We start from the raw sequence: 25,524 nt of genomic DNA on the forward strand, positions 1-25,524 counted from the left end.
AAAACCAACAGAGAAGCGTTTCAAAATCATATGAATAATCGATAGGCAAATGTGCGCTGGGTGCTAGGTGCTTTGTGAAACAAGTTTTTTTCCTCAAGAATATGAATTTGGCGCCCCCTTTTCCCGGTAGCATCTAGCTACTTGCTGCGACTCCTTGCATAGCCAACAGCCACATTCCTGTTGCCAGAAGCGGGAGAATCTACTACTCAAACGTGACTCAACTGCGCATGAGCCCGTGTGTAACTGCTAAAGCAAATCGACTGTAAACAGTTGCGATTTCACGCTCATTGGAGGCAATTTGTTGTTGTGAAGCACTGCATAGTGTTTATAAAGCCTTTGACACGTTTTCAATTGGCAGACACTTGCATGAGCACTGTGTCGTTGTTGTATATGGCTCATTTCCTTTACAATTTAACTTATCTTCGTTTTTTTCTCTCTCGTTTATGTTTTATTGTCGAAGTATTAGTCTGCAATAGCGGGATACAGTAATATCCTTTGTTAGAGTATCGGTTCTTACCAGTCAAAATTACAAAAATTTAACCGAAAACTAAAACAATGAAAAATTCCCGGAATTCTAAAAATATCCCGGGTTTTTCCCGGTTTTCTCCCGGATGAAAAAATTCCCGGGTTTTTCCCGGATCTCCCGGTTGTCCCAAGTCCTATACACCCTGTAGATAACTGGCTTGTTCCTCTTCCCACGGGGTAACCATGACAAGAAAAGCAGTAGAGTTATAATTATTCACACTGAAATTTCTATACCTGTCTGATGAGATGGCCAGATCATAACAGTCACTTCTGGTGTAATTTAATACACTGCTGGCCACCGTAAATGCAACACCAAGAAAGACAAGAGGTAGCACAACAAAATTTATTTTGTAGATAACATGTTGACCAAGTATCAAATGATTACGTTTACAGACGTCTGTGACATGTGGTTTCTGCCAGAATCAGTAGCCAGAGTAGCCGCCATTGTTGGAGATCACCGCTGCCACACGTCTCGGCATTGAGTCAAAGAGACGTTGGATGTGTTCCTGGGGGTACAGCAGCCCAAGCAGCTTCCACACGTTGCCAAAGATCATCTGGTGTGGCAGCTGGGGATGCAATCTGGGTCACTCGTTGAGCAACCATGGACCACATGTTTTCTATCGGCGAAAGATCCGGAGAGCGAGCCGGCCAGGGAAGCAATTCAATCTGGTTATTGACGAAGAACCTTTGGACAATGCGTGACATGTGTGGTCGCGCATTATCCTGTTGAAATATGGCTGTGGCCGAGGCCTGAAGGTAAGGAAGGACAACTGGCTCCAGCACCTCGGATATGTAGCGCTGGCTATTTACAGTACCGGCAATGAGTACTAGAGGAGTGTGAGAGTAATATCCAATACCGCCCCATACCATAATACCCGGTGCAAGACCAGTGTGGCGGTGCATAATGCAGCTGTCCAGCATCCTCTCTCCACGGTGTCTCCACACTCGAATCCGACCATCGTGGTGCTGCAGACAGAAGCGTGCCTCGTCAGTAAAGACGTCATTCCATTCTGCCGTCCACATCCGTCTGTCATCACACCATTGGTGACGGAGACATCTGTGGTTCTGCGTCAATGGTAGACGAAGCAATGGACGTCACATGCTGCAACAGCTTGGAATCCCATGCTCACCACACAAGTACTCACAAAAATGTCGTGAGCCCGAGGAGGTGAAGCCAGTCGTGTGTGTTCTGTAGGATTGGCACATATCTTTATCCTATGGTGCAACCAGTGAAGTACCTCCCAGGGAGGGATCGTTGGGGTAGAGGGTGGCGTAACATTCATTCAATAGCTTCCATTGCAGAAATGGTCACATTATCTGGATGTTTAATCCTGTTTTCATAAGATTGCCAGAGTAGTGGTGCACGTACAAGTAGCTCCAGGATGAAGTTAGGCAACATTAACATAGTAATATGAAATGATACTTACTTGATGTCCAATGAACCTAGTTAAATAATGATTTCTTATCCTCATTTAACTAAAGAATTGAAGTATAAATTAGATGTACAACTGGTTTACCAGCTCTCTTTGTGGTTAGTCCTAGGTACAAATAAAGTGAGAATGTATAAATAGGTTTTGGTTATGTCACATTATGACTTTGTCATACTTTTGGACTTAATTCAAGTTGAATTATATGAAAATGGTACTCCGTACAAATGCTATGCGCCAATAGTTTCCAGTTTAAGAATTTTAAAGTTGATAAAATAAAGAGAGACAAAATGTTACTATTTTAATTTTACAATGCTAAAGGGTGTTTATAACTAACAAATTAGTTATTTATTTAATAGAGGTGTGATCACACCACTCACTCAAGGGTGGAGATTTGCGGTATAATGCGCTATAATGTATTACTTCTGGTAAATCGACATATTACCCAAACTCTACTCAATCACCGAAAATATGTTGGCAATAGTGAAAGTATTTGTTATTGGCTAGTTTAGAACTGTGAACTGTTCAGAAGTAGTAGTTGTTTGTGCATGTACACTGGCCAAATGGACGCCACATCTCCAAGGCTTGATGACAATGGTCATTAGGTCGAATATATAAACATTCATTGTAAATATGGTGTTCCCTTACATCGTCGATTGTACCAGTAGACATAACTGTTATCAGGAGAAATAGTTTCTATCCTTTAATAGAAAGCTGGGATGTGATAAAAGTTTACAGATTTCAGCACAGAGATGCTGCAGACGTGAAGTAATCCATGTCAAGAAATAATTACATCTCTTGTCTGAGCAGTATTTCAAGAGGCAGCATTTTAGAGTTTAAGAGTAACAGGACTCGCAATTTGAAGACACACACACTATTTCAGACATAAGGTACACCTCAGTAAGGCCTATTACAGTGGAGCTCCTGGCTCAATTACAAACTTAAAAGTAATAAGCAAATAAGAGTACAGTAAGAAATTGTAATGTACAGTTCTGAGTAGCAGCCAGTAGATCAAGAGTAGCCAAGCCCAGTTCATAACCTCTCAATGCAAATCAAATCATAAGGCGTCTTAAGATTAACATATGTAAATAAAGCGCCCAAACTGGGCCAATTTAAATCCCGGCTGAAATGTAAATATAAATACCTTTGACCACTCCAGTAGACACGTGAAGCAGTATTGGTGCAAACAACTATTTGTGAAGGATTTATTTTGTAGTTTTCCCAGACAGATTGCACAGTTTGGTTCCGGTGAAGCACGGTCGACAGGTGTTAACACAGAAGTCTTGTCATCCACTGGACTTCCTGTGAGCGAGCGTGAAGGTGACTTTGGACTAACTGTTCCATGAACAGTTAGTGGGGTACTGCAAGTTTCCCTGTCCATCCTATTTCAAAAATAATAGATTTAGTTATATAATTCATAACTAATATTGTCGAAAATTTAATAATTTAAATAAAACTTATTCCTCACAAATAAACAATATCATTAACACTTAATAATGAAATACAAGTTTTTAAATGTGCGCATGTGCCAGACACACACACACACACACACACACACACACACACGACAAGTATAACTCACACAGGGCTACTGATTTCAGTTTTGAAGTGAAGGAAAGGAAATAACAGGAAGAGAGATTAAGACAGAAAGAAAGAATGAAACATCATATAATGAAAGAGATGAAATGACATAACTGGGGGTCTAGACTAGACTTGAACTCTATTGCTGACTGCCTCTCACTGCCTGTACCCTTACTTATTTTAAACAGACACATTCAAAACCAAAGTTAATCTTTTTTTTTTTCATATTTGTACATAGATGTGTAGTTCAGTAGGTAAGTGCCAGACTAAAAATTCTTTTTCCGTCACTTGTCACTTATTTCACCCCTGCCAATGATTTGTCAGTTTGTAAATTGCCAAGCTGCACTATAGTTTTTAGACAATTTTGAACTGTCGTTTCCCTGGTAAGTGATTTGGTTAAGTCAATTAAAATGCTGGACATAGGCAAGTGCATACACCCCCTTCTCCCAAATAGGAGAATGCCTAGCAAAGAACTGTGGAGTTTAAACCAACCTTCTGATGAAAATCCATGGGAAACTGTCTTTCATGTTTGCTCAATGGAAAGCAACTGGACGGCTTGCTCATTCTGTGTACTGAAATCAGATGTGAATGGATCTGTATATCAGTGGGCATTGCTATCATTATACTGATCAGGAGAGAACTGTGCTCAACACCCTAATACTCAACACCAGAACAGTCTTTTTCACAGTATGAACCACCTGATGACATTAATCTGTGAAATTCAGCAAGCTATGTCTAAAACCCAAGATGTGATACCATTCAATCAACCCAGGGGGACCAATATGTAGCATGTCTTCAATTTTATGGTTACATAATGAATAAGACAGGGAGAGTCTCAAACAAATAAGGAATGAGACTTGCCTCCTAGCAAGCTGGAAAAATTAAAAATTGTTAAAACCTGTCAATGAATCTCACCTGAGAGACCAAATTGCAGTAATTACATGGCATAGTCAACACAGACTTTTGCTGATCTCTGTGTTGAACACTCAATGTGATGCACAGAAATTTTGAAAAACCAACAGTGGCTGGGCAATCTCATGATAAAAGTTTATATTTCAACATACAAGGATTCTGATTCATCTCTCAAACTACTATAGCTCTGTTACTAAGAACACAATTGAAATTGATACTGTGCAAAAAAAAAAAAAACAGTAATTGAGACACCAGTTATGAACTCTGCAAATCGTAGAAGTAGACACCGGTCAATTTATCTTTTTATTCATTTGCTGTCCACAAAAAACTCAGTTTTCAGAAGCTTTCATAGCTTTAGTTCATAAATACATTAAGATACAAAGTTGTATTAATTGCTCTTACCAGTAAAGATAAATGCATACATTGACATAAAAAGTGAATATCAGAAATTGCCCGATTTCTGTAACGAAGACAAGTTTATGGCTACACACTCAAACAGTTTTACAAGGAAACATTACAATTTGAAATCATCTGCTAAATAAAAGCATTTCTATATTAATAAATGTTTCAGGTTATTCTTTAAGATATTTAAATTAGCTAGCTTATTAATTACAGACGGTAGTCTATTCTAAATAGAAATTGTTCCTATTGTACCTGGACTGCAGCCTGCAATCTTTTTCCTTTCCCCGTGTAGTTATGTACACAACTGTTCACTGTATAATGTTCAGCAGGATGTATGATGTACATAGTGCAGTTGGTAATTATTTTATGTTTTCTGAAAATTCCTCTACAAGAGATCTCCCTTATTTACCTCAGCTACCACTCTTACCGCCATTTTTGTAGTCTGAAAAACTTGTCTGCATAGACTGCTGGTGCCCCATCCCAGATCTCCACAGCATACTTTACATGCAGATGTATCAATTCAGAATATATTTACCTCAAGGAAACATGGTCCAGGAAGTCTGAGACCCAATTTAGTAAGGGTTGGAACTTTAATAGTGGCAACTATTTAATTACTGTTTGTCCAAAACAGATACGTGTTTTAAAGTTTTACTGACCTTCAAAGTAGTCACCAGCATTGTGTATGGCCCGTTGCCAGTGATGTGGAAGTCTTAGGATACTCTTAGCAATGCCAGTTGTGTTGACAGTTCGAGCGGCGCGGTCTATTGCCCGACGAATTTGTAGCAGTTCTGAAGCGAATGCCGTGAAGTGTTTCCTTCAGTTTAGAAATCAATTTGAACTCACGAGGGCAAGTCAGGGAGTGCAGTAGGTGGTATAGCACTTAGCAGCCCCATCAGTCAAACAAATCAGTAACGGCTTGCACTGTACGTGCTTGAGCACTTACTCATAAATTGAGTAGCATTTATACTTAGGTTACAACTAATGAAGAACTGCATTGTAACTGTCTTCTATTTATTCATAAGAATCTTACATAAAGCTGAAAGAATGTTGTAACTGATTTCACTACTGTTGGCAGTAGTTTGCATATCACTGCACCAGCTGACAAAGGACATGTCATCCACACAGCTTAATAACTTAGCAGTTTTGGGATTCTGTTCATTCATTCACAGTCACAAGGACAAAAAAGGCCCTAATATATTTCCTTTAGGCACACCATATGAAGTATCCTGTAGGTTAGTTTTTAGCAACTGTCCATTCCTTTTATGAGTTAGCTTAGTGTGCTGTTTCCTGCCTTTTAAATAGGAGGTATGTTGTTTCAACGCTATTTCTCTCATCCTGCAATCTTATAATTTACGCAATAAAATAGTATCAAAAGTTTTACTCATAACCAGAAAGGTGTCTATTATCTTGTTTAATATATCAAGTATTAAAACTTGCTACTGTGTTACCTTACACTTTTGTTTTCTAAAACTATGCTGTAGATTGTTGAATAGATTCTGTTTGATGAAATATGCCTTGATTTTATATTACTTTCTCTAAAAAATTGTCAAGTTCTGAAGTTAACAATACTAGTCTGCAGTTTTTTGTGTCAGCTATTATTCATTTCCTATTCACCGGCAGAATTTCAGTGATTTTCAAATGGTCAGGAAATTATCCATGACACTGGATAGAGTTGCTTGTCCTGATATGCAATAGGGTAGACAGGATGACGTGTACTACATCAGGTCACTTGATGTGAGGTTGTACTTGAAGTTAAATTTACAAGACTCCTGTAAAGCCAGAGGAAAATCTGCTGGCACGAGTTCTGCTTGCTGCACTTGAAATTGAAGAGACACCAAGTGGGATGGAGAGAATATACCGGAACACACTTTGTAGGTATAATATCTGTAACAACATTCGTGGTCGCCATATCAAACCACTGTTGTAATGCTTCAGTACTGTTCTACACATACAGTATGCTGGGTTCATTTTTGCTTTGGAATAATGTAAACAGACAATGTTTAAGTGCTAACACAAACAAATTTGCCTCGCATAAATGGATGTTTCATTACGTTTCCTTTCAAATTGTTGCCTGATAACTGTACTGCATCATGCCTAATTCAGTTCCTCAAGCAGATGTTGATGAGTTAACCACCTGAACTGAAACCGTCACAGAATGGAAATGGTAAGTTTTCACACATGGGTTCCTATTCAAAGTACTACATGTTCACTCACCTCTGTATGTCCTCAAGTCCTAAAGTTTGTAACAGGAATTTCTGAACACCCTGCAAACAGAGAGGGTAAACCACTGGGTGGAGGGTGTGGGGACAGTAGGTTATCGTATGATTCTATTGTCCCCACACCCTCCACCAAATAGTTTCTGCCCCTCTGCCCTGTAACTTACTACAATTCATGCCCCTCACCCTCATTGCTCTCTCTCTCTCTCTCTCTCTCACTCACACACACACACACACACACACACACACACACACACACCTCTTCTCCCCTCTCTCCTCCTCTGCTTTTCTGCATCCAGTCTCCCCCCCCCCCCCCCCCCCCGTCTTCCCTCCTCTGTAGCCTCTCAACACCTTGCCCTGCCACCTTCTAGAGTAGTTTGTGCACGTTCCACTAGACAGCACTCTTTTGTTCCACACCCGCACACTGCTGCCCCTGCCCTTCTTTCAACTGATGCTTTCATTCTACAGAACAGTTTAAGCCTGGTTAAAGTGGCCAGAGATGGCAGTCATGTCTGCGTGAGGTGTACCTGCTTGCATGAATGCACGTGTGATATCCCTTCTTTTCTGAAGAAGGCTTTGCACAAAAGCTTAGTGAGTAACCGTCCTTCCATTGTGCCTGTTTGCAACTCAATGTGGCATTTTACAGTGAGTAGCAATCTATCTTTTTTGTAGTTGTTGATATTCCAACCTGGCTTTTCCATTGTTTAAAATCAAAATTGGGTGCCCAGCCATGTACTTCATTTGTGCCAATTGTACTGAACTTCTGTATGAATTTCTCAAGCACTTCTTTTGGGTCATTTATCATTTCATCCTTTCAATGTTATGCTGCTTTGTTCACGATATTGCTGATTCCACACACTCTTCATAAATTATTTCCCAGGATGTATGGAGGATAGAGGAATACATATTGTAATTACCATCACATATGAATGTTGTTATTTGTTATCATCTTTGTGTTATGATGATGTATGCTAGCAATTCTGTCCTCTGGGAATAAAAATGAGAATAATGTTAGTTCCACATCACACCTAGCCCCTTATGAGGATTATGGAAGTTGTCATTCATTGAAAGCTTGAGGTTTTATCTAAATTTGATGTGGCAAGTCAACGGAGAACTTGTGAAACCTCTAGTAACTCCTTAGAATTTCTAAGGAGTGTGTCAGGAGGTAGATTCAAAGGGCACAAGGTCAAACACTACGCTGTAACAGAACTTAAGTATTCTGATGGATATTTCAGCAATTCTAGTGTTGTTTTTATTTCTGATTTCTCTGATTAATTTGTCAGTCTCATTCACAGTGGCAGGATACATTTGAATCTGGTTGACATTAATGAGATCAGAGTTTTGAAGCAGATTCATGGTCTCATCAACACAACCCCTGTGTCAGTCAGGGAAGTGGTTGCCAGGATATGAAGGTTTAAAGTATTTGTTAAAAATGCAGTGACCATGTTTGACTTTGCTGACGAAAACTACTTTTTTTCCATTTTCCCTTCTACTCCATAGATGCATCATGGTTGCCACAAGTTTCCCCAAGTGAAATTCCCCGATACTTCCCCGATTTCCAGACAAGTTTTAGCATTTTTCCCTGACAAATTTTAAGATCTCAAGGGTGAGTAAAGAAATAAGCTCACAAAAAAATTTAAGGACTTATGTATTTCCAAATGTGTGAGCAAAAATCTTAAGTACTAACATCAAGATATTTTGTAATGAACTGTTTTTAGACGGAGAAAGCAAGTTAAGTGGTACACATGTTTCATTAAGACCACTGATGTTATTTTATTTCAATAAAACAAAAGACATATGGTGACAAAAATACGCATTTCCTCGGAGTCACAAGACAGATTTAAAATAGCTCACTTATTTCATAAATAACCACTTTAAACAGAAAGAAGTAAGCCCCTTGAAAGAAGTGCATAAGGTGGGAAAGAGTTGTGTAAACCAACACAATAGGTAACTGCTAGTGAAATGTTGGTTCTAGTAAGTTTGTTATTGTCAGGTACTACCCACTATGTTATGTCTATTATTTTAGAGCTATTGTGTGTCTGCCTGCTTAGCTGAGTGGTAATGTACGCCTACCATGGAGTGGGCCCAGATTCAACATTTTCTCCACTCATGGACTATGTGTTGTGTTGTCCTCCTCATCAATTCATGATCCCCGACAAGCAAGTCGCCCAATGTGGCTTCACCTAAACAAAGACTTGCAACCTGGCAGCCAAACTTCCCCAGATGTGTCCTCCCTGCCATCAATGTCATTCCTCTTATAGATATTGGGTGAATAGCATACTAACTGCCAGTGACTGCCACTATTTGCTACTTCTTATCACCCATACTTTCTAATATATGAAATACTTTCAAAGTGCCAAAATGTAGTACAATAAATAAAATGTCTATAAAACGCTGCACTGTACAATGTACTTCCTGTGAGACAGTCACAATTCCTGAAATCCACTGTCCGTGGCCTCTGGCCTGCCGAGGAGCACTGCAGTCCTGGGTCCATGGATAAAGCATTAAAATCCGCTGCTTTATACCACACGTAAACAAGCGGTTCAGTGAGACTAGATCCGACAGCAGAGCCTGCACGTTACTGGGAAACAATGGGCTTCAGATCAGCAATCCTGATCCGTTAGAGATACCTGCAGAAATGGCCTGCAGTTTTGGCCTGTCGTGGAAGTCCCCTCATGCGGACAGCTACAGGTATTCACAAGTCACAGACACAACGTTGATGAAATGAGACCATGGTGATCAATCCATGCAACAGATAACTTGCACGAATACTCTGAGAATAAATACTAATGGAGATAGGCAACAACTCACCGTGATGGTGATCACTGACCTGCAGACAGGTGCTTAGAAAAGACAATCACACTCTCGCAACTAAATTTTCAGCCACAACCTTTGTCAGAAAACGAGAGCACACATATTTTCATATAATCACTAAGACATAACTCATGCACAAATGACCACTGTCTCTGGCCACTGCATCAATAGTCTCTGAGAATTAGATCCAAACAAACCTTTCATCACACCTCCCTGCCTCTCATAGGCAACTGCTAGGCTAGTGACAAGAAGTGATGGCAGCACTGACTGCAAGCTTAGGCGAATGGTAGGAAAGGGAGAAGCATTAACCCTAGGACGCCCAAGCCTTTTTTTCTAACTTGGATGCCTAAGGGGGAGTTCAGTGAGCCCACAGGTATTAAATAAGTTTACTGACAAACAATTACAACTTTCAAAATGGTTTATGTATTTTAACTAAGGCATCAGTTTATAAATGTTGTTAATTGTTATAAATATTAGATTGAGTGAATAAAAAATTGGCATATTGCAAATACAAAATACAGATGTGTTCATATACAATAGACTACTCTGAGTCCTCAACTTCAAGGCAAGAGACACACTTCACAATTTTTTCTCAATGTGTGTACACACATGTTTATGACACTGTCCACAATACTGTTTTGGTTTACTTAGATTGTTGTACTTCTGCTTCTTTGTTTTAGCTTTTCTTACACAAATATGGCACCGATATTTCCCTGCAGGAGGCTGATGTGCTTCTGTTGTCACTTCTTTGATTTTCTTTTGTAGAGTAGTCTCCATTGATTGAACAATTTGGTTAGATAACCCTCTTGCATTGGCACTTCTTTCTTCTACCTGCAATTTCACTAGTTCCATCCCAGCTTGCAGAAGATAAAGTTTCCATTTGTTGTGTTTCTTTTCATTCCATCTTGGATGTTGCGGGGTGTATATGGTGGTTGCATTGATAGCACAAATGTCGATGAGAGAGTAAAATATAGACAGAGGTCATCTCTTTGTTCCCCTCTTGCAGGTGTACATACGTGCCATTTGATCAATGGTATCAATTCCCCCTTTAGTAGAATTATAATATGCATTTATCTCTGTTTTATTCTTCTCTCCTCCAACAGTGCCTTTATCTTGGTGCACTGTTGCCAAACATCAGTAAGTTTTTACTTGGTTTCATTTTTGGTGTGTAGGACACCAAAGTTACTGGAGGCTTACGTGTTGGGAACTGCACTAACTCACTGCAAGTTTACAAGATAAATAACAGCTGACTGACATCAACAATCACTTCCTCTGAAAGTAAACCGATTGTTGTGAATATCAAGAATACCAACCAACGAGAAACTAACTTCCATTGTTGTAGAGATGAGAAATGCGAAATCCTACTAAGGGAAATTTTCTATAGCATGGAAGCCTAAAGGGGGGGGGGGGGCGGCGGGGGGGGGGGGGGGGGGGGGGGGGAGGTTTGTTGGACCCATAATAAGTTTGTTTATTTTTTCTTTCAAAGCAAGAATTTTCTATAAAATATATTGACACTAACATTTCATAAAATAGCCAACAAACAATAACTCAAAGGGAATATGTAGTATGAAAGTTACTTGGGCAAAAGCAGGGGACATAAAAAAATTGTGGGTTCAACGAACCCCCCCTCCCCCCCCCCCCTTAGCCATCCTAGGGTTAAGAATGAGGGAGTAGGAAAGCAGTGGATGTACTCAGCCGCATCCAGACAGCAACGATGCATGACATCTCAGTAAACAAACCATTTCATCTACTGAGACAAAAACGAGATATTTCCAGCTCTTTTTTTCAAATTTCCCTGATATTTTCCTGATTTCCAGAACTTGTGGCAACCCTGTGCATATACAAATTTAAGAACCACATTGCCACTGCAAAAGTGATTATGGCTGCCTGCTTTGTAACACTACCCAAATGCAGAAGTACCTCACTATAATGTGGAATGAGTCAATTCGCATCTAAAATTACCATTGTGTAATCAATTAGGGTCTCCAATCACATTATTTACAAGAATAAACAAACAAATCCTATGCATGTATGCCCAGACACAACAGACTTCACTTTAAGTTCACATTCACTATGTGAAACAGTATACAGATGCTGTCAGTTTCCAACAATTGCACAGAGGAAATCGGATAGCAACTGTACAAGAAAAACACGTTGGTCCTCATAGCCGATCATCTTTTGATGGTGAACTTACTGCAATCTTTCCGGAGTATCTAAAGTATGAACGAATTGTGCTCTTACTAAAGAAAGGTCATTTGGGGAGAACTGTAAACTTCACCACTGCCTGCATCCTCAAAAATTAAATGAATCAATAATGAAAGGTAGACTAATAAATTACATAAAATACACACAACATTTTTAATGAAGCAAATTTTGGTTTCCCAAGTAGGAGAAGTACATTGGCCATTACCGAGTTCACAAAAATTGGTATTTTAATGCCTTAACAACAATGACTCTGTTACAGGTATATTCTTAGACTCGCCAAAGTCTTTTGATGCTGTTCACCATACAATACTACTAAACATGTTATAAGCACCATGTGTGAGAGGAATAGCAAATCTGTGGTTCCAGTCTTACTTGGAAGACAAGGTGCAGAAGATACGAGTTCACACATCTCCTGCTGATAAATTTGTCAGACAAGAAACATATAAACATAGGTGTTCCTCAGGATAGTGTATTGGGTCTAATACCATTCCCCAGACAGTATAAGACTTGGAGAAAAAGTTATCTTTGCCAATAACAGCAACATCACTGTCACTGATAAATCACCAGATCTCCTATTAGACAAAGTAAATGAAACCCTCAAGGTTGTTTATTTTTGGGCAGTTTGTAATAAATTAATACTAAACATAGAGAATACAAACAGTACACATTTCGGCATAATAGGAGGAAACACAATTATGTCACATTACGCAGAGTTCATAAACAGTGTAACAAACACCACATTTTTAGGGGTGAGTATTGGGTGTTATTTAAGATGGAATGAAAAAACAAAGATGCTCGCAAGAAGAATGTCATCAGCACGTTTTGCTAGCAGGGTCCAGCCATCAGTTTGTAACAGCTAATGTCTTGCAGTAACATACTATTTCTACATACACTAAATTCTCAGCTATGGGATTCTTTTCTGGGGATCAAAGACACAATACAAGGGCATACTTTTTAAATGGCAAAAAGGTCCATTAGAACAATAATGAGAAGCATTAGTAGGGCTTATTATAAACAGCTGTTTAAAAAAATTGGGTGTCTTTACCGCGCAAAGTGAGGATATCCACTAACCTGTTTTACATATCAGGGAAAAGTACTTCACTAGTAGTTCTATACACAATGATCATGGAACAAGAGCCTGCCTGGACTCACATTTATCACGGAAAAACAAACAAAGAAACTCAAAACAGCATTCTCTCTTAAGGAATAAAACTGTATAATAAATTGTCTTAGGAGAAAAATGATTACTACAGTAAATCTGTTTAAAAAGGCAGCTAAAACACTCATAATAATTGTGTAGAGAATTCAGATTAGTGGTCCATAATGAAAAGGGGTAATATTTCCACACTACAAAACTGTAATGCTTTTGGGTCATTCCATGTCAGTTCAACCAGGGGCTCCAGCTCATAGTCTCAGATTTGACTGAAATTCAGTACACTAATTCTACCATGGGTGGAACACTAGTGTACAAAGTATTAGTTTCCCCTGCCAATTTGTTTAGAATTATGACTTGTGAAAGAAGGTAGCGTGACCCAGAAATTGCAACCCGCATCTGGCAATCTATCTTCAGACCCAACTTCAGGTCTTATTAACTTTGGAACTATTCCACACAGTCCAGTGAAATTTCTACAACCCAGTAACATCCACTTAGAGAACACACTCTATGAATCAAACACCAACAACTTATAACTGAGGGAAAATAAAAAATTCCAAAATGTGATTAAAGAAACGTAATACATTAAAAGGTACATATTGTAGGTGCTCTCTATGCCAAATATAATTCACTCAAAAAGGGTATACATTTTTTGTGGTAAGCTTAATGTGGCCTAAACACACACGGAACTCATCATGCCCATATCAGTCACAAAAACTGAGTTACATGCACACGAAAATATAAAAATTTGAAAAATTACCTGAAAAACATGGATTTTCTAAGTGTGGTAGCACAAGAGGGACAAGTGATATCCAAGCCAAATTTCAAACACTGCATAAGTAGACCATAATATAATATGTGGCAAAATTTCAACTTGTTATTGCAAGGCATTTGTGTACAATAAAAGTTGACAGATGTATTTGGTTACGTTTCCTTTAACATGATTTAGCAAGTAATAGTGATGATGCAGACAGCTTGTTTCAGATAAAGCTGCAGCAATTGTTGGGAATCATTAGAGTTGCTAAAAAGCAGACTTGAACATGTTAAAACTGTTGCAGGCACAAGGAGCCATCAACACTTCTCTCCAGCGGACTCTGACAATGTGCAGATGAGCAGACTGTCCGGTTATAACTATAGGTTCATGCACAACATGTGTCGGGTCTAGTGTAGCAGGGGATACAACCCGTCGGCTTTGAACAATGACATCACAAGTCGCCAGAGAGCATGTATTACAAAGATGAAAGAGCTGAGGAGAATGTTGAGAAACAAAGGAATGCGAGAGAGATAAACATTGATCTTGTCAAAAGCCAAGAAGCGATTCTTCTTAGTGTTGTAGCTCCCTTCAGTAGCTGATAAGTGTTTTTTGGCCTTTAAAAAAAAAAAATCTCATGAGATAGAATAAACTGATCCTACTTTATTAAGCAATCAATAAAAAAACAGCTTTTGCTGCTATGTTTTAGTTTAGAATAAACTGATCCTACTTTATTAAGCAATCAATAAAAAAACAGCTTTTGCTGCTATGTTTTAGTTTAGTTTTTTTATTGATTGCTTAATAAAGTAGGATCAGTTTATTCTATCTCGTGAGATTTTTTTTTAATAAGCCAAAAAACACTTATCAGCTACTGAAGCATATTGGTGGAATAAGAAAGTGAAATATGGTAAAATAGTGAAATATAGATAAACGATCGCTTTTAGATTCACATTCAATTATTTTAATGATAGGGCTTATTAGAACACAGAACTGCTTTATTATCTATGCCTCGAAGTGAAGACATTACTATCTACGACTAAGGAATGACGTCATTGTTCAAAGCCGACGGGTTGTATCCCCTGCTACACAAGACCCCATGTGTCTTCACAGAGTGTGTGACTCAGGATTCAGAAGCAAAAGCAGCAACATACAACCAGGTTGCTATGTTATTGCTGTTTATAATGACAAATGGTACTTAGGATGTGTTGCAGAGTGCTGTGAAGCAGAAGGTGATTTATTTGTGAACTTCATGGCACTAGCAAGATCATTTCATTGGCCACATTTGGCAGACAGGTGTTGGATTCCTTTTGAATATATTCTTATGACAGTTCCAGCTCCTACCACAGTGTCAGGAAGACAGTACAATTTGACACTCAATATACAGAGTACAGTGGCTAAAGTGTGGGAGAACTTCTGTTCGAAGCACAATCGACTGGTTTTTAGCAGTTAAGGTACAGTAAACATTAATGATAGGTTGTGTTAATCTGTCTATACATTGTTGCTTAATGATTAAACAGTTGTGAGAGAGGATAAGAAGAGGCAGAACAGTTTACGATATCTTTTTACAAAATTGTGTTGTGGAACAATGGCCACATCACCAAATACATCTGTTAATTTCCATTGTACACAAATGTCTTGCAATAACAAGCTGAAATTTTGAGATATATATCATTATGGTCTACTTATGCCGTGTGTGAAAATTAGCTCGGATACCACTTGTCCCTTTTGTGCTACCACACTTAGAAAATCTATGTTTTTCAGGTAATTTTTCAAATTTTTGTATTTTCATGTGCATGTAACTCAGTTTTTGTGACTGATATGGGCATGATGAGTTCTGTGTGTGTAAGGCTACATTAAGCTTACCACAAAAAAAGTTATACCGTTTTTGAGTGAATTATATTTGGCATAGAGGGCACCTACAATATGTACCTTTTAACGAATTACATTTTTTTAATCACATTTTGGAATTTTTTATTTTCCCTCAGAAATATGTTGGTGTTTTGATGCATGGAGTGTGTTCTCTAAATGGATGTTACTGGGTTGTAAATATTTCACTGGACTGTGTGGAATAGTTCCAAAGTTATTAAGACCTGAAGTTGGGTCTGAAGATAGATTGCCAGATGTGAGTTGCAATTTCCGGGTCACGCCACCTTCTTTCACAAGTCATAATTCTGGAACTAATTGGCAGGGGAAACTAATACTTTGTACACGAGTGTTCCACACATGGTAGAATTAGTGTACTGAATTTCAGTCAAATCTGAGACTATGAGCTGGAGCCTCTGGTTGAACTGAAATGGAACGACCCTTTTGCAAGAAAATCATGTGCCAACATGTATAGTGCAAGGTACAAATGTCTTGTCATTCTCCTGGGTTCAAGTTCTCACTCATCATGGGGGATGCTGATGCAGTTTTTCAGATGGACTGAGGAGAGAACATGAAGACATGCATGACAAATACTGCATGCGTTTGGGCATGGAGTCAGTTTTCCAATCAGACAAATTAGTGCAAGGTGTATAGCAGCTCATGGCTCTGGAGCCACCAGTGGGTGTGCAGTGATGAAGGGAAAAATTGTTAATATCAAAGAACATTGCACAACATGGACCACCTGCATGAGACATTGCAGTTGTTAGGATATTTACCTCACATTTGGAAGAATGGAGTTTGCCCTGTCCTGTCAGCCTGGTTTAGGTTTCCTGTAGTGTTCCTACAACACTTCAACCAAGTTGCAGGACAGTTCCTTCATCAAGGTCACAGCCAACCGTCCTCATAAAGAATACATACACTGAGGTGACCAAAGTCATGGGGTGCCTCCTAACATCACATCAGAACTCCTTTTGCCAGGCATAGTACAATAATTCGACATGGCATGTACTCAACAGGTCAATGGAAGTCCCCTACGTAAATATTGAACCATGCTGCCTCTATAACATCCATAATTGTGAAAAGTGTTGTTGCTGCAGGATTTCGTGCACGAACTGACCTCACAATTATGTTCCATAAACATTCGATGGGATTCCTGTCGGGCAATCTGGGTGGCCACATTGACCAGAATGATCTTCAAACCAATCGTGAACAATTGTGGCCTGGTGATATGGATCACTGTCACCATAAAATTTTCATCTTTGTTTGGGATCATGAAGTCCGTGAATGGCTGGCAATGGTCTCCAAGTGGCAGAAAACAATGATTTCCAGTCAATGATGGGTTCAGTTGGACTACAGGACCCAGCCCATTTCATGTACACCATTATGGAGTCACCAACAGCTTGTACAGCGCCTTGTTTACAGCTTGGGTCCATTGCTTCATGGGGGCTGCACCACACTTAAACCCTACCATCAGCTCTTACCAAACAAAATCATGACTCATCAGTTGTCCAGTCATCTAAGTCCAACCACTGTGGTCATGTTCAAGGAGAGGCACTTCAGGTAATGTCGTGCTATTAGCAAAGGTACTTGCGTGGGTCATCTACTGCCACAGCTCATTAACGCCAAATTTCGCTGCAATGTCTTAATGGATACATTCTTCATACATCCCACATTGACGTCTGTGGTTATTTTACAGTGTTAATGCCACTACTCTCAGCTGTTACGTGAAGGGTGTCAGCCACTGCATTGTCTGTGGTGAGAGGTAATGCCTGAAATTTGGTTTTCTCAGCACGCTCTTGGCTTTGCAGATCTGTGAATACTGAATTCCCTAAAAATTTTCAAAAAAGAGTGTCCCATGCATTTAGCTGCCACTACCATTCCATGTTCAAAGTCTTAATTCCCACTGTGTGCTCATAATCTCTCACGAAGCTCCTGAGTACAAATGACAGCTCCACCAAGTTACTGCCCTTTTATACCTTGTGTAAGCAATACTATCGCCATCAGTATATGTGCATTTCCCTATCCCATGGTTTGTCACCCCAGTGTATATATTCCGTGTGTATGTACATTTTTTGAGATGTTTCTTCTCACTATATTATGATGACAAAATGAGTATCTTTGGTAAGATGATCCCTGGGTGAATAAATAAACAAATAATAAAGGTACGAGACACTGTAGTAAAAGGTTATTTTATTTTGTTATGATTGACTGATTTTGGGTAATTTACTTCAGAAAAACATCTGAAAATGATTTGGTTGTTACATAACCGAAACTGGTAACCACTTGTAAAATTAAAATTACTATGATCTGGACTTACATTTTTTATTTGTATTAAGATGTTCCAGCAGAATGCCAAGAAGTCAAATTAGTGTCAGACATTCTGTACTGTGTAACAAAGGTGACACCTGTTGATGGGCTAGATAGCCTAAATCTGATTCATTATCGAATAAATAATATTTTGTAGAATACTAGGAGTATTTCCTACATAATATAACTGTCACGTTTTGTCAAGTAATGCAGGAAAAATAAGTTATTTCCAAACTAGAAATGGCCCCCTTTGATGTTGTCATAATGTCACACACTAATAATAAATACAGACCTTGTACAATCAATGTTTTAATGGATATTTCCCACTCAAATCAGTTTGTTTCAGGAACTCATGATCAAACTGTAACATCTGAACCTCACCGAGACTTCACATTATTTTACAGCCAAGTGGGCTAGCATTACACTTCATGCCAGAATATCTTTCTTTCTATACATCATTATTACGTTATGAAAAATGGAGTTAATGATTAGTCCTACATTTAAAATTATGCTTTCCATTATTTGTCTTTTAATTGTGATATGTAGCCTACTTAATAACATATTTAGCAACATTGTGCAATTAGTACTTTGTACCCTTAACATAAGAATGCCTCAAATCACTACTCTTCTAGACAAAATGAATGAACTTATGCACAAAAGTTAGTTTTTTTTTTAGTTTTCGGTCTATGTGGCACACACAAAGAACTAATGATGTCCATACATTTCCAGAACGTGCTTGTTTTCTCATTCAAGTTATTTTCACTGTGCATAAACACAAGAACACACCCACTCACAAACAATAGCCTCCTTTGACTTGTATTTTTTTATTTTCTGTCTCTAAGTAATATCAACACTGATGAATTTGTATTTTATATCCTGGTTTATTGGGAACTGAAGGTACAGCCTTTTTATCCAAGCAGCCATCGATATATAGTATAACAACAAATGGTTCTTCATGAAAACTTATTGTGCTGCAACTGATTTCATGAGTATACGTATTAACATTTCATTCAGTGGCTAGAATATTACATTTCTTCACAGACATGTTACTTAATCGCATGTGTACCTAGTTAGCAAACTGGAAGCATAATCAAAATATGTTGACTAGGTAATGATGAGATATATAATTTGCACAGCTTACTAAACTACTTATAACCCGTGGATATAATACACCTACATCACTAATACGGCACAAATACGATTTGACACATTACCTTGTATGATCTCTCGGCACTGTTTCCTACGCAAAATTCATGTCAAAATGAAGTGGTTAGGGTGAAACGGCAGCATTGAGTCGAGCAGTCTCCTCTTAAAAAAGCCGCAGGTGCCACTTTCTTCTTCCAAAATGAAATTCTGGAATACGATTACGATAAAATAAACGTACAATCAACAGCTGCTGTTGTTATAATATCCACAACATAACTATAAAAATGTAACACACTTATCTGTTAGCAACAATTCACTACCAATGCAGGAAGACAGGCCAAACACAATATATGAAAACTGATAACTTGGCGACATACGGCACTTCACTGATGACAGATGAGAGGTTCACCTATGTTAGCGTAACTATCTTTTACTTGGACAGTAATGACACTGGAGACCGTAATAAGCTCTGTCTTTCACAGCAACACTAATCGATATACATTCGTAACACATAGAAAGGGTGTAATACAATGACATGGAATTGTAACTCTCTTATGCAAAGCCTGAATAACGATGTCCGCTCTTTTCGACACTCCACATCTTTCTGGCACTTTCTTATAATATCATGAAATACAAACATAATATCATGAAATACAAATATAATATCATGAAATACGAATAAGGATCCGATTTTACAATCTCAAACAACGCAACCCCATATATTCTGTTTGGCTGTGTAACACTTACACAAAATATAAGAAAAGGCACACAACTATGCGGAAAACGGGACCAGCGATTGTTTATATGTACAACGCACAAAACACTCTGATACTTGAATTAATATAAATAATCTTATTCCAAATAACATCAGCTGGAACCTAACATCTCAAACACAAATCCATCAATCACAAAACTTTCCAACGATGGAGAAAGACATCAAACTTTTCGGTGCACCAACGAATCTTTGACCTTCGGTAAAAAAATAAAAACATAATAAAGAATGAAAACTGAAATTCCTTACTACGACTAATTACGTAAGGTATTAAAGAAATTTTAACTAAATAATAAATTTATCGCATTTGACTTTATTAAACACAACTGATAAATATCTACAGTAAAGATAAAATAGCGAGAAAAATACAATAATTTTAAAATGAAACGTGATATATTTATCCTAGGTGAATCAAATTCAATGAAAAAGCATATAATATAATTTTCAGAATTTTGAAGTCGAATTTATCATGAAGCACTGAGTTGAATCCATGAATTCAACTGCTTCAGCCCAATTACCTTCTGCCATTAAAAAGCAGGAGGCCAATTCAACTTCAGTCACGTCACCGTCACGTCATGTTGTATTCACTCTGTCTGTGTCACGTTAAGTCACGTCAAGTCAATTCAAGTCACGTGATCTTAACTCACATGGCTGTCCTCAGCTGTCTTCAGTCTATAACAAGTAATAAGAAGTCACAAGGATCAATAGCAAAGAACGAATAACCAAGATGCAGAACAACTGATACCAACCACGAAAGCCACGATCTACGAAACAATATTATGAAAAGGAAAGTTGCTACCCATAGCGAAGACGTTGAGTTGCAGATGGGCACAAGAAAAAGACTGTCAGAAATAAGCTTTCGACCAGTATGGCGTTCGTAAAAAATAGACGACAGATATAGATAAACACGCACGCAAACGCAATTCATACACACACGCCTGCGGACTCTGACAACTGAAGCCGCCTTCGGTTGTAAGAGGCTGCAGTCACGTGTGTGTGTGAGTTGCGTTTGCTTGTGTGTGTGTGTGTGTGTGTGTGTGTGTGGTCTATTTTTTACGAAGGCCATACAGGCCGAAAGCTTATTTGTGACACTCTATTTGTTGTGCCTATCTGCGGCTCAGCATGTCCGCTTTATGGTGAATAGCAACTTTCCTTTTCATAATATTGTCACAGTCCATCATGGATTTTCCATTGTTTGATTTTTGCATGACGATCTAACGAAAGCATGACAAAAAGAAGTGACGGTGATAAGATAATGGTAGGGTATTGGGAGGAAATGCACATGAGGGTCACATGCTGGACAACACACTGTGACGTCATCCATCAAAACTTTGTTACCGAGGAACCCAGACGGTGCCTCGACATGACGCGACGTGACGTGACGGCCAGTGGGAATGCCGCCATTGGAGATGAATTGTTCAATGGTAATGTGTTGTGACATGTCGCGACATGACAGCCAGTGTGCATTGGCATCTACTTTCCCGAAATTTTCAAATTGATATGATGACATTTAGTCTCTGGGTAGTATTGCAAACAGCACCACACATTTTTAACTATGAAGTGATTAAGAACCCAATGAAACAAATTCACAATTGCCATCACATCATGACACATTAAAACATTTCAGAATGCATTTCAAATGGCGGCATTCATGCTCGCTGTCACATCACATCATGTTATGGCACCATCAAAGTTTCCCGGGAATGAAGTTCTGACAACTCACATCAGCGTCCGCTATTGAGCAAGTGACCCCAAGCACATTTCTTCTCAATGCACAGCCACCCTCTCATCCCTCCCATACTTTGATGTGATGTGATGTGATGTGACAAGCAGTGTGAATACACCCTGATGTGACAGTGCTGTGATGACCAGTGTATATTGTCCTACAATTAGTACCATAAATATAGCCAATAATGAAGGAAAAATTATACCAGGTTGTACAGTGAGTGTCAAAAAGCTCTGGGGCATTTGAATTTTTTAGCTAATTTCAAACTTAAAATGGCGCTGTGTAAACAACAAGAGCATGGTGAGTCCACACTGGCTGTCATGCACATCAAGTCACATCAAAACATTTCACAATGCATTTCAAATGGCGACATTCATGCAATGGATTGTCACCTGACATCATGCTCATCATGTCACTTCAAGGTTTAGGCTAATTAACAATGGCTGTCGCACCACATCCCTGAACCGATATGATAGGTTGTGTTCACACTGTCCATCACGTAATGTCAAGTCCCATCAAAAGATGACACCATCAAAACTTTCTTCCTGAGAAACCGTGACATGACATGACGATCCGTTTATGGCCCATGTGAATACCACCACTTGAAATGGTGGAGTGTTTTGATGTCATGTGATATGATGGTCAGTGTGAACTGGCCTTTTTTCAGGAAGAAAGCTTTAGCAGTGTCATTGTCTGCTAACATCGAAAGTTAACTTATTTTTGCTGTGTTCACCCTTATTATAGTAGTGAATTTCGTATCTGTATTTTATTATTTTACTTTGTTTTCGTGGCAAACTGCAAATGTTCTATAACAATTTGGATATTTTTTCCATTGAGTGTTCTTCCACAGGCGAGGTCAGATACCTGAAAACGAAAAATGATTTAAATTTTGCAATAAAAAACAGATCTGATGTTCACGCAGTTTATAAAAAAGAAAAAAGTTGATGAAGCCATTTTCATTAAATAATATTTTAAGTGAAAAGTCAGCTGTAATGAAGAAGAAAACTACAGTTGTTAATGAAGTTATTAGTTATGCAATTGGAGGGAGGGGGGAACATAATGGATAAAGCAGACAGGCCCTATTATTCCCTTATAAACATTGTTTGATGTGTTTTTGTGTATATATTTTCGCTGGCAATTAAATGTCGATGTTCGATAATACTATTTCTATTCAAAGCATTTTACCACACAAAATTAATCAAGAACATATGTTATGGAGTTTGCTTTGGTTTTATCATTATTAATTTCTCAATTCCGATAGTATACCCTGACTTTTTGTATCATGAACGGTAAATTATAACATCACTTCCATCATCTCAATTGGGCTAAGTGAATTACAGTGAAATGACATGACAGACAATGTGAATACACCCTCATGTGGCAGAGCTGTGATGTGAAAGACGTAATATTCATTGGGAATTATCGGCTTTTTGACTCAGCTTCATAAATGAAAGTAAAATTTGGATAAATCTTTGTGGAACGTAAAAAAATGAGATGTTTTGACCCAGAAGTGTATACAAAACAAAATGAATACAGTGTTATTGGTCTTGCCTGGCTCATCCTAGAGACATGAAATTCGTGTAGTGCTACCACTATTTTTCGCTGCTATGCAGCGAAATAGTCTCACTGCCACAGATGTCGTAGCAGGCCACAGACGCTACAAGGCGCAGGACAGACCAAAACACCTCTGCAGCAGATGCAGCAATACCACCAGCCAGTTACCACACTGCAGGTAAGGGGCCAACGCTCACAGTACCAATCATGCAGCAAAAAGACAGGCCAACCATGACAACAGCACGCTAGTTGCCACACCTTCTGGCCACCACCTTGTTTTGGTATATGTGGCTGGAAGCAGCCCTCAGCACAAGTGGACACCTACATTATAAATACCCATCTTTTCAGCCAAAGGCATCACAATCTGGGAGCACTTATGAAGAGGTTACGTCCACACCAGGTGAGAGGGTGACATGGTTTTGCAAGCTGCCACCATAAGACTTTAACTCCACCAGCAACAAGCCGACTTCTGGTGGTCTAAGGCCGCTCCCATGTACTTGGTGCCGCCTTCAGACTCATATCAGGCACAGGGACTTCCGACTTTGACTGGAGAAGTGCAGCCGTCGATCCAACCGTATTTGTACAGGAAAACAGATGCTGTACACCTCCACTCCTACCACTGAGGCTGTCTTCCTCTGTAAGAATCACAGTGGCCTTCTGATCTGAGTTTAGGAGTTGCAACAGTATGGTGCACATACTCATGTGGACATCCAATGTAAGTATTCCTGGCTATGTGTTGCCTCTACACGACCAGCCTTGCACTGTAAACATGTGATGGGTCATTATCGTTATGGAACAATGCAATGAGTGCTTAGCTTGTTTTACAATAATATCTGAGACTGTTAATGTCGTTTTCTTGAGCCACCACTGGACTAAATCCTGACAACAAACCACTATCCCAACTCAGTCCTGACACTGTGCAGGTCACCCATACTGGCTCTCTACATTCTGGTGTTAGAAACATTTCCAAGATAGACATCATCAGCAGCCAGACCCAGCGTCATATAGCATGCATTTGGGAAAAGTGAAAAATACGTAAAACGTTTAGTTATTGTTTAATTAAAATATTACCATTTGAAATGCATTTACCTTAGTTATAATTATTGATGTGCAGGAACAAAATTAGAAGAAAGATGAGCTAGGAATGATAAAGGAATTAATCCTTGGATGAAGAATTTAAAACACATAATATTGTTGCAAAGATAATAAAGAATAAGAAAAAACATATGAAGCAGACAAAAAACTTCATTTATTTGCAAAAGAAAAAATGTATGCAAATGATACCTCATTAGGAGGAAAAAATTCTGCAACTGCTGTTATATGAATAGTGTATGGAAAATTAAAAGAAAGAATGGATTTAAATGTCGAAAAAAATGAATGGGGTTTATAAAAAATTGTTTTCTATTTTTTAATCTATATAAATGTATAACTTTTCAATTGATGATATTTTGTTACCTATTGGCAAAACTAAACTAAAATAAGTTAAACTTAATCACAACAATGAACAATGAAATATCACTGAATCATTTTTAACTGATGTTCAAAATAGAAAGAAAGAGAAAAAACTGGTGGAAATGAACTTGTTTTATTAACTAAACCTGTTGTGGAAAAGACTGTCAATATTTAACGAACGAAAAAACACTTTGGTGGTTTTTTACTATTATTATTAGCCACATTATGTCATTTAGCAGCAATTGGTTCACTTGCTGGTGGTTCTGCAGCATTTCTAAATGCAGAATTAAATAAGGAAAAAAGTAATAAAGAGTTATAAGAACAAAAAAGACTTAATTTAGCAGTGGAAAAGAAGGAAAGTGGAGTAAAAAAATTGCAAACAAATAATTTAAAAATTTAATAAGCCTTTATCAAATTTTGACATACCTAATGAACCAAAAATTTAGAATGTGAAATAGTAAATTTAGATTCTTCTCATTTGGTGTAACTCATTGGAATGTTATTATAAAAATAAAGATGTAAAATTTGTTATTGATTCATATGGAGGAAATATTCTGAAACAACTATTTAAATATTTGTGAAAAATAATCGTTAGTACAATATCGATACAAGTAAAAATCCATTAAGTAATTTGAGGACATTTGTGTTTATTTGTTTTGAAATTATAATGCATGAATTATAATTTATAATGACTTAATTTTAAAAATCAAAAATATTC

The 25,524-nt window shown here is 38.3% G+C and overlaps 1 protein-coding gene across 2 annotated transcripts in view; it reads right to left on the reverse strand.

Annotated features, from left to right (window-relative positions):
* Window positions 1-20,210, reverse strand: part of LOC124798187 (E3 ubiquitin-protein ligase Topors) — a 96,823-nt gene extending 76,613 nt beyond the window's left edge. Inside the window, exons 1-3 of one of the 2 annotated variants that reach the window (XM_047261483.1) lie at window positions 20,050-20,210; window positions 19,371-19,509; window positions 3,097-3,334 (exon numbers count right to left, since the gene is read on the reverse strand). In XM_047261483.1, the coding sequence (XP_047117439.1) occupies window positions 3,097-3,333 (237 nt within the window). In that variant the 5' untranslated portion in view covers window position 3,334; window positions 19,371-19,509; window positions 20,050-20,210. The other variant, XM_047261484.1, reaches the window with a different exon arrangement.
* Between the last annotated feature and the right edge of the window lie 5,314 nt (window positions 20,211-25,524).

This window comes from Schistocerca piceifrons, chromosome 5 (assembly GCF_021461385.2).
Source record: "Schistocerca piceifrons isolate TAMUIC-IGC-003096 chromosome 5, iqSchPice1.1, whole genome shotgun sequence".
Lineage (NCBI taxonomy): Eukaryota > Metazoa > Arthropoda > Insecta > Orthoptera > Acrididae > Schistocerca > Schistocerca piceifrons.